The 9,473-nt window shown below is 54.0% G+C and overlaps 4 protein-coding genes across 4 annotated transcripts; 1 reads left to right on the forward strand and 3 right to left on the reverse strand.

Annotated features, from left to right (window-relative positions):
* Positions 1-357: 357 nt before the first annotated feature.
* Positions 358-2,047, reverse strand: CONPUDRAFT_146067 (uncharacterized protein). The gene is made up of 2 exons (XM_007774083.1): positions 1,225-2,047; positions 358-1,164 (listed from the first exon to the last, which is right to left on the reverse strand). The coding sequence occupies exons 1-2, from the start codon at positions 2,039-2,041 to the stop codon at positions 677-679; spliced, it is 1,305 nt and encodes a 434-aa protein (XP_007772273.1). The 5' UTR covers positions 2,042-2,047; the 3' UTR covers positions 358-676.
* A 1,705-nt stretch (positions 2,048-3,752) lies between these two features.
* On the forward strand, positions 3,753-5,003 carry CONPUDRAFT_109316 (alpha beta hydrolase domain-containing protein). The gene is made up of 3 exons (XM_007774084.1): positions 3,753-3,854; positions 3,912-4,009; positions 4,106-5,003. The coding sequence occupies exons 1-3, from the start codon at positions 3,800-3,802 to the stop codon at positions 4,916-4,918; spliced, it is 966 nt and encodes a 321-aa protein (XP_007772274.1). The 5' UTR covers positions 3,753-3,799; the 3' UTR covers positions 4,919-5,003.
* A 2,191-nt stretch (positions 5,004-7,194) lies between these two features.
* Positions 7,195-7,651, reverse strand: CONPUDRAFT_167968 (uncharacterized protein; the record flags this gene model as incomplete). Its single annotated transcript, XM_007774085.1, has 3 exons — positions 7,427-7,651; positions 7,309-7,369; positions 7,195-7,247 (listed from the first exon to the last, which is right to left on the reverse strand). Coding segments are annotated over exons 1-3 (270 nt in total), but the record flags the coding sequence as incomplete, so codon positions are not given.
* Positions 7,652-7,657: 6 nt separating this feature from the next.
* CONPUDRAFT_32938 (uncharacterized protein) lies at positions 7,658-7,849 on the reverse strand (the record flags this gene model as incomplete). The annotated part of the gene is made up of 1 exon (XM_007773545.1): positions 7,658-7,849. A coding segment is annotated over one exon (192 nt), but the record flags the coding sequence as incomplete, so codon positions are not given.
* Positions 7,850-9,473: the final 1,624 nt, after the last annotated feature.

Below are 9,473 nucleotides of genomic sequence, written 5' to 3' on the forward strand. Positions count from 1 at the left end.
TTCCCATCGTCCGGGGATTAGTGAGTCCCGAATGTTCGCGGGCTCTGAAGTACATATGATGCAAGAGGATGCAATATGGTGGAAGCGAGGTACGGAAGGTGTCCGGCGCGGAAGGGAAACTCCCGAAACCGCCGATGCGCGCTCGTTTCTTCGAGCCGGCACTGCTTATGCGGGAGCAGATCCCGTAGCCAGGATGGCGACGCATGAGCGCTGCAGCAATCAATGGCGCTTACGGTGCAGGGGTGGGCCTGCGCGCATGGCTTATACAAATCTCTTCACTCGAAGTCCACACAACGGACATAGGCCTCCGATGTCGACCCACACTCGCTCAGGAATCAGGCGTCCGCAACAGCACTGGTTCTCTACAAGCCTAACTTATCATACTCTACTACACTGCTTCGTTATACAGCACATATGTAAGTACACACAAGGGTAGTACGACGAAACAATGCGCCCCTCATGTACATAAATTAGTTGTTTACAAAAAAGCGTGGTAAGTAGGACTGCGAGGTCTAAGCGTTAAGTCTCCCCTTCCTCTCTAAGTATCAAAGATAAAGCATGAGCAAAAGGTACAGTCCGGTCCACTCGACGTGACCAGAAGGATGAAGCATAATATCAAACCCCACCAGCCCCCCCGCACCAACGCCCTCCACCTCGACTCGACTCGATTCAGAACTCAGCTCTGCCCCTTCTCATACGCACGCACGCGCTCCAGCGTCGAATCCGCCAAATCGCCCTCCTTCGCCTTCCACGACTTTGCAAAATCAGCCGGCAAGTCGCCCACAATGTCGCTCGTGTCCTCCTTGCGCTGCACGATCAGCGGCGGATACGCGCTGTACCCGACGAGATGGTGCATCTGCACGAGGTCCTTCACGCCGTGGTCGATCGGGCGCGAGTACGCGTAGTCCGCGCTGCGGAGCATCGTCAGGAGCTTGCGTGCGCCCTTGCGCGAGAGCGCGTAGCCGTGCAGGCACAAAGCGTGGTACGTCTTGCGGAAGCGCGGGGCGCCTAGGATCGGCGGGTTGCGCCATTCTTCGGAGTGGCAGTGGCCTAGGAAGAGGATGTCCCAGTCGGAGGGGAGGTGCGACCATTGGGAGAGGAGTGTCTTTTCGATGTCGAATTCGATGTCGATGTCGTCTTCGAGGATGAGGCCGACTGCGTGGTCTAGAGCAGTGTGTTGGTGTTAGATAGTAGACTACGAATGGAGCAGTGAGGAGAACGTACCTTTGTAGACCATATCCCGTATCGCCTGATAATGCGAGTGCCAACACGCGATCCCCGCCCGGCGCGTCATCTCCGTCATCCGCAGATTATTCAACACGCTCGCCTCCGTCAGACTCGTCTTCCACGTCGGCCCCGCCTCCGGCAGCGGCTTCGTCGGCCTCTCCCGCGCCCACTCCTCCGCGCCCGGCGCCAACCCGTCCCAATAATCCGCACCAAGGTACATGGGCGGCATATCGCCTGTCTCGTTCGCACCGAGCTGCAGCGCCTCCTGCACCTCCCCGCTCCACTCGAAGCGGAAGGCGTGGTAGACCATGCCCTTGCGCGCGTCCTCGCTGTAGTCCGCGGGCTTGTACTCGTCCGCGGGCGCGGGCTGCTCGTCGACGCGCTCCCAGCGCTGCCAGCCGACACGGTCCATGAGCACGTCGATCATCGGGAGGCTCGCGTCCGTTGCGTCGATGAAGGTGAAGTCCAGATCGAGCGCGTCCGCGATCTGCGAGAGGATGTGCCGCCGGTCGGTGCGCCGTGCGAGCGAGATGGCGTAGATCTCGCCGGTGTCGCCTTCGGAGGGCAGGGGGAGCAAAGTGCGGGCGTGCGGGAGGCGGTCTGAGGGGAGGACGTGTGCGAGTTTGTCGCGGAAGGACGCTTGTCCTGGTGATGTCTTCTGTGAGGAGAAGCGGTTGGGCGGGGACCAGTCGGTGGCGGAGTCGGACATGCTGCCAGGGGGTATGCTGAAGATGAGGAGGCAGAGGACGAAGCCGCCGAGGAGGAAGGTGGTCATGCGTGGGCTCAGCGAGCTGAGCGCGGACAGCAACGCCATGGTGGGCGGCTGGGGTCGGCTGGCTGGTGGTTCTGTTGTCTATTGACTGAGATAGCGACTATGGCTATGTCGGAGTATGGAGAAAGGAATGTGTATGTCGTCGAAAGCCGTCAATCCTAGGGGTGTCGCTGTCTGTGCTGGTGGGTGTCAAGCAGGGGAGGAGTGCTTGTCGCCGCCAGTAAAAGAGGGGGCGCAAAGAGGTGATGGGTCGTCTCAAGGCTGGCTTGGCATGGACCCAGCGTAAATGACGCGCGCCAGCGGTTTCAAGCTGACACCCGTGGCCATGGCTCACTTAGATCCCCTCGGCTATCTTTGGGGCCCACCGCCACCTCCCTTCCACCTAGTTCACACCCCGCTTCAATTTTCTGATCTTCACATAATCTCTCCCCTCTTTCTTTTTCTCTAAGAAACTTCTCGAATTCGTGCTGCGTGCTGCAAGGCATCCCAGCACCACCAAGACTGCCCAATCTATACCCAAACAAATGCGAACAACCCATAAAGCAGTCGGATCAGAGCGGCCATTTATAATCTCCGAGACTCCGACTAAAAACTGGTCCTAATTTTAGCCACCACAGCACACATGCACGGGCTCCAAGCCCGGGACCGAAAGAGAAGATGCACTCTCAGGTCCTCGATCGACATCAACTTTGAGAGAATCCGAGCCTAAACCAAAGTGCCAATACAAAACGTCTATTGTGAACTGATCGAAGTTGACTTCCCTTGCCAGGAACCATGAATTATTTCGTTTAAGCCGTGACTGCGTTGTCGTGGTACGAACTGGCTCGGGGCTCGGACTCCGTCATCACCAACTTTCCCTCTTATTCATGGGCGTGACATTCGCGCAACATTCATCAGCGTTCTCATCAGATGAGAACTAAAGTATTAAACCCTAAGCCAAGATGTTCAATGGCTGGAGAGGACAATGACCGCGCTAACAACGCTCGGAAGTTATCTCGAGCGCCATTTGATCACAGCCCAGTCTCTTGTATTTATTACCCCAGGTTTATGCACTCGACACCTCTAGTCCTCGTTCGCAGATTCACCAAGTACACCTAGTCACGATAACAAGTGACCTTCTGGGCCGCTTGAAATGTAATTGCTAGAGATTGAAAGGATAACACGTACGACTCCTGCAGGCGCGTAGTATCTCCGCACTAGAAGTCTTAGGTGGAGGTAATCTTCAGCTAAGACCCACCGCCAAGCAAAAGTTTGAGAGATGTCTATTAGAGCATTCTATCCCTCATATGGTCTCTCTCCAACTTGAGCGATACTTGACTTGTGGTGGACCCTAACATCAGGGACAACACCAGGAACTCACGCTTAGTATACGCCGAGGTAGTAAGTATGCTGCTCAGTTGAGAATACTCACCTCACCTTATTTCCTCTACTCGTTCCTCCACCAATGATTTCAGGGCTGCTACGACTCGTACTTAAATTCGTGCACTTAGTTTGGATACCTGCTGGACGAAATTGAAACTGAAGGTCTTCCTCTAGGGATGACCCTTCATACTGGCGATGCTATATGACCCCACCGTAAAGACTTGAATCAGGGCTCTGCTTTACCAGACATACATACTAATAGTTGCTGACGAGAGATGAAAACATCAAACTTCCGGTCCCTACAGCCGATATGATCGCTTGCTTAGTTGACAAGAAAACGACAGATAACAGGACACCCGATGTTCCCACGATACATTCTCCCTTCCCTCTAATTTCTTGCACCTTCTCTATCATATATCCGGTCGGGGACGCTGCACCATGGATCTTGTCGCAAAGAACGAGGAAACGGACATCGCGAAGATCACCCTCTACAGTGCGTGCCTAGGCCGACGATGAACGTCGCCGCCGATCGGTGTTGAGTTGATGCCAGCGTTCAGTGCGTTCGTGCCCATACTCGAGGAGCGCAAGGAGGAGATATTCAAGATAGAGAGGAAGACGTTCAAGTATGGCACGAAGAACCGACACCACGTACGTCATGCACCTCTTCGCCCTCCTTCTAGCCCTCACATCATCAACCTCCTCGCGACCCGACCATCGCGCCGCTGCATTGCACCGCCACAACAGCTAGACGTCTATTACCCGCCCAACCCGTCCAAAACCGCAAACGGCAAGACACCGATCCTATTCTTCATCTACGGCGGCGGCTTCAACAACGGCTCGCGGCAGCTGCCCGAGCCGTACTCGATGGGCTACCGCGCGCTCGGCGCCTTCTTCGCGAACCGCGGCTTCCTCGTCGTCGTCCCCGACTACCGCCTCGTGCCCGAGGTGCGCTACCCCGCCGCCTCGCAGGACATCCGCGACGCGCTCGTCTGGGTCTCCGACAACACCGCCGCGCTCGTCGACCCCGCCGCGGGCGGGCTCACCGCGCCGGGCGTGGAGCCCGACGCGGAGTACGTGTTCGTGCTGTCGCACTCGGCGGGGTCCGTGCACACGAAGGTGATGGCGCTGCACCCCGATATACGCGGGACGCTGCCAAGCGGGATCCGCGGGTACCTGTGGTCCGCGGGCGCGTGGTACATCGACGTCCAGGGGGAGAGCTTCACCAAGGAGGGCCCGCCCCGCTTCTACTTCGGCACGCCGGAGCAGCAGCGCGAGCGTGAGCCGCGCGCGTTGTGGAAGAACTTGAATGAGGAGGAGGTGCAGGCGTTTCCTGAGGTGGTGCTTGTGCATGCGGAGCGCGAGCCGCAGTGGTTGTTGGATACGGAGGTGGTGATGGCGAAGGATCTGGAGGAGAGGCTTGGGAAGCCGGTGAAGAAGATTGTGTCGAAGGGGCATAATCATATTAGCCCGAACTGGGCCCTGTCGTCGGGCCAGGGCGAGGAGTGGGGGTATGAGGTGTCGGAGTGGATTCACGAGCGTATTGGCACGCCCGCATGATCGTGGCCCCAAGAGAGTAGCCAAGGGTTATTGAAGTATGCCAGGGTGTAACATTTCTACTTGAGATTGTATCATGATTGTTTCCGTTGACTTTCCGCGGTTTGTTCCCAGCCGCACCTCTGCTCACTATCCACCGAGCAACCCGTCGACGGTGCTCCATGAAGGTGCGTAAAGTTGGCAGCATCTATCTAGATGTAACTCTCGCTACCTTGATGACGGGGCATGCAATACCACCTCCCGATAGAACCAATGATCCTTGGGCAGGAAGCGTATTATGTTTCTTCGCTCGACTGACTTATACCACGCTATGAGCGTGCCGCTCCTGAGGCCTGAGGCCTGAGCTTCAACTTAGAGGCTATTCAACGTGTCATGACTCTTCATCTTTCTCCGTCTCTCGCGCAGGCACCCACCGAGAGAAACCTACTGCACTAGACACCACGAATGGTTATCTTTAGTTCAACCTTCGTGCGCACTATTTACTAACTACTTGTTCCTCGGAGGCTCAACACAGACTCTTTCCAGTCCGCTAGGCGATCCGAGCATGATACAGACTCATCCAGTCGTAGTGGAGTTCAACATGCGCGTCTAGTGGTATACATCTAACGTTATAACATTGCCAGCCGTCTACGTGAATGCTCGGCAGATACACAATATATCACGCCCATGAGCAAGCCTTCGTGAAACCAAGCGTTTTTGGGGAGCCACTTAAAGTGCGGCATAAAGACAAGAGACATCATTGTCTCTCCTCGCCACTCAAACCAATCAAACTCACGATGTCCACCAGAATCAAAAGATCATCGTCACAGACGCATCCACCGGCATCAGCCTCGCCGCGGCGAAGCTCTTGCACGCCCACGGGTGGAACATCGTCGCTCCCGATGCATTTTTCTACCAAATACGGGCAGGGCAGTGGAAGTTGGCATCGTACCAAGGCTTCCGATAAGATGCAATGACTGCGTATGGGCGCATGGTAACCGGAATCTCCATTTCTTCGGAAGGTGTGGCAGAGTTCATTCGGGAGGTGATGACTGACAGGATGAGGACGTTTGAGTACTTTGTTAGGGAGGACGCACGAAAGTTCCCGGATGCGCTATATGAACTTGGTCAGTCTGACGAGGAGTACATGGCGGAGATGCGCGTATAATTTGAACAGGTTCTCGAGTTCATCGGAACACGTTTGCTTACATGTAGAAAGCGTCAGTATAAAACTAGGAAAGCTATCCCATTTCCCATGAGCATCGGATGTCTGATGTGGTACTAGTTTTCAGGAGAGTAGCCGGTCTATCTGAATTAGCATTGGTACATTGTCCAAATATCTGCTTCCATATGATGAGCTCCACAGAGATAATCGATAATAGACCATCGCCTTATGATCATCTTCTCCTCGCCATGGCATGCTTGCACAGGGCGAAACCTGTTTTTAGTGGAGTAGTCATTTCCACAGTCCGGTGCTTGCAGCGTACGTAGGTCGGCCATATCAACTACGGTGTTCTCGATTGACATATCTTGCCCGCAACAACTTGATCCTCTCAGGCTAGTGTGTTTCACAATGAGGCATCAAGCTTCAAGTCACAACCCTTCACGGTGGAACAGACCCCCAAGAACTATGCATCCGGTGCGCTGCTATCGCATATCTAAAGTCAGTGTGTTCTGATAGTGCATGGATGCGATGCTGAGATGGAAAGATACTCCACTAGTTGATTCCGGTTTTCGCTGAGCATCATCATTCCAAATCTTGCGTATATTCTTCAGGGCTATGAAAACGCTTGTGAAGACATGCATAAATAACCTGATGGGGTCACCTCATGCTACGAAACGTTGACTGCCCCTTATCTTTAGTACCTCGCAGGTTATCCCCCGCCACTTATGTCTGAATCAGAGTCTCAGGAATACGCATCCGGCGTCAATGCGCTGACATCAGGAAAAACCTACTGTTAGTAATTGCCCGAACTTCCCTATAGTCATGCGAAACTGGCCAAATTTTGGTCAAGTTTTCATAATTTTGGTGGGATGAGAATTTTACGAAACACTGCAGCCCCCCTTTGATGATCGCGACAACTTTGCTGAAATCTCTTCGAATTTTGATAAATTTTCGTTGTCATTGGCCCATCAGGATTACTACACGCCGCTTTTTGCGCGCTTTTCAGGGCTGATTGATAGAAAGTGGCTTCCAAGGGACTAAAAGCAAGCGTTCGGAAACTGCTGTATTGCATTCATAATTACAACAAGTAGATATGAATCATACATTAAGTAGAGAGAAAGAGCCGGAAAGCAAGGCGAAATAAAGACGTGCCCAGCCACTGTTCTGTGCATTAGGCTTCGGATCATGCTGGTATGGCTCATTCACAAGGGCACTCGACCTAGAGCCAGCAGTAAGAATGAGCACACACCATGAGAAAAGATTTCGTGATAGGCCTCTTTGGCTGGCACAGAAGGTAAGACCAAAGACACCTGTGGAAGCCCATTAGTATCGACATCACGCAGATAGGCTTATGAAAGGACACATACACGCTTTGGGCCAACCTCGTGGTTGTTAAAGTCGAATGTGGTGTAGTAGCCCTCGCCGAGGGTGCTCGACGCATCCTAGCCACTGATGGCCTCGTAGAACGAGGCAAAATTGTTGAGGATTCCGATGATGAGCGTGGTGCTGTTGTCGGCGATGGCATCGAACTGGCCGACACCCTGTTGGCCGCCCAAGAAGATGTCGTCGGCGGTGATCTGCCAGTAGCCCTGCTATGTGACGGGCGCGTAGGTGAAGTCGCCGGACACAGCGGACTGGCCAACGCTGCCGATGGTGAGCTCGGCGCCGGACGAGGTCAGCTTGAAGCCGAAGACGCCCGCATCGGTCTGGCCCTGGGAGACGAACGTGTTGAAGACGGGCAAGGCGCCGTAGGAGGAGATGGCGGGGTAGCCCATGCCCATGAGGCCGTCGGTAGGGAACTGTTGGGACTCAGAGCCCGTCGAGTACTGCTGTGCGGCACCGAGGGTCTGCTGGGTGGTGGTCAAGCCAGCAAGCATAGCAGTGTCGGTCTACTACTCACCGGAGATGGTGAGGGCACAATCCAGGGCCAGAACGAGGGTGAGGGAGGGAGAACGCAAGGGGAAGAGGGTCCACCAGTGCTAGTGAGGGAGCTGCGAGGGCGAGGGTGGAGGCAACGAAGCAAAGCGTGAAGGAACAAAGGACAGGAAAGAATCCGCGAGAAGACGCTAAGTTCAACATTTGTACCACTCTCCTACCCAGATGATTGGTCGTGTAGTGTCGCATCAATCCTAGTGCACTTATATTAATTGTTACTTCCAATTACTATAAACAGTTTAATCTCCGACCCGATTACGAAAACTTTTGAGCGACGACGTACACGTCTGGAGGAAATTGCAGGGGTCGGCATGCTCGGCATGCTCGGCTGGCTCGGTTATGTCTAGATTGGGCAGCCCGAGCCGGCTGCTTGGCCGTTGGTGCAACAACTTCATAGGTGTCGATGAATGATAAGACAGACCTCGGGGCGGGTTGTACAATGCTGGCTACCTTGTATCAAGCTGATGTTGTCAAATTGAGTCGGATCTTCGAGTTATGAGTGAGCAGTCCCAGTACTTCAATATCTCCCAAATATCTCCCCTATATACCTTACTTGACATGCTACAAAGACGGCGGCGCAGCCATCAAATCCTTACAATGTTAACTACAATAGCCGAGGGCTCCCGCGGGCTCCTTGACCAAGGCTGTCTTCACCCGAGTGCAAAGGTGGCCATAGTTGCATGAGCAACAAGAGATTTAAGTGCGAGAACTTTCGAACAAAAGACAGACGGAGAGCTGAAACTCAATTATGTCGGCCGGCTCGGGCTGCCCAATCTAGACATAACCGAGCCAGCCGAGCATGCCGACCCCTGCAATTTCCTCCAGAGGGTTGGTCGTGTACGTCGTCGCTCGAAAGTTTTCGTAATCGGGTCGGAGATTAAACTGTTTATAGTAATTGGAAGTAACAATTAATATAAGTGCACTAGGATTGATGCGACACTACACGACCAATCATCTGGGTAGGAGAGTGCATTTGTACTTGTTTGCTGATGGCGGAGCTAGAAACTGCCGCCTTTTGTTGCATCACCGCCCTCACTCCGCTGACTCACTACTCCCTTGATGCCAATGCTGGACCATAGATGTTCACCACACCACCAGCATCCCCCGACTGATATAGCCTCGCCACCTCTTGTCGCCTCGTCATCAATATAAATGTGTGCATGGACCCCTCAGTCGCCGTCCTCAACTTTTGGGGTGGCCTTGCATGCCTCTGCCCACGGGCATCTGCTGGCGGTCGCAACGGCGGCAGCGGCGGCTTTGAGCGCAGTTGGCATTGCATGCTCAGCACTGTGCAACAGGATTGCTCCCTGCGGGGCTGCCACCCTACAGAGGGCTCCCACGCACTGCACTTTATAATGTGAGTATATGTTTTTCATCTGGTAGTGTGTTTGAACTTTGCTGTGGCACATTTTGACGGTCTTGAGTCGCTGGACCAACTGTACTTGCTAGTCTTACTTACTTTATGCTATATACTTGCTT

This window comes from Coniophora puteana (genome assembly GCF_000271625.1).
Source record: "Coniophora puteana RWD-64-598 SS2 unplaced genomic scaffold CONPUscaffold_11, whole genome shotgun sequence".
In the NCBI taxonomy this organism is placed as follows: Eukaryota; Fungi; Basidiomycota; class Agaricomycetes; order Boletales; family Coniophoraceae; genus Coniophora; species Coniophora puteana.

Bases quoted from the DNA above. Each gene is read 5' to 3' on its own strand.
- CONPUDRAFT_146067 (XM_007774083.1), bottom strand. From the start codon at position 2,041: ATGGCGTTGCTGTCCGCGCTCAGCTCGCTGAGCCCACGCATGACCACC. The intron at 1,165-1,224 runs GTACGTTCTCCT...ACACTGCTCTAG, and splicing joins ACGGGATATGGTCTACAAAG to ACCACGCAGTCGGCCTCATC.
- CONPUDRAFT_109316 (XM_007774084.1), top strand. From the start codon at position 3,800: ATGGATCTTGTCGCAAAGAACGAGGAAACGGACATCGCGAAGATCACC. The intron at 3,855-3,911 runs GTGCGTGCCTAG...AGTTGATGCCAG, and splicing joins CGCGAAGATCACCCTCTACA to CGTTCAGTGCGTTCGTGCCC. The intron at 4,010-4,105 runs GTACGTCATGCA...CCGCCACAACAG, and splicing joins GCACGAAGAACCGACACCAC to CTAGACGTCTATTACCCGCC.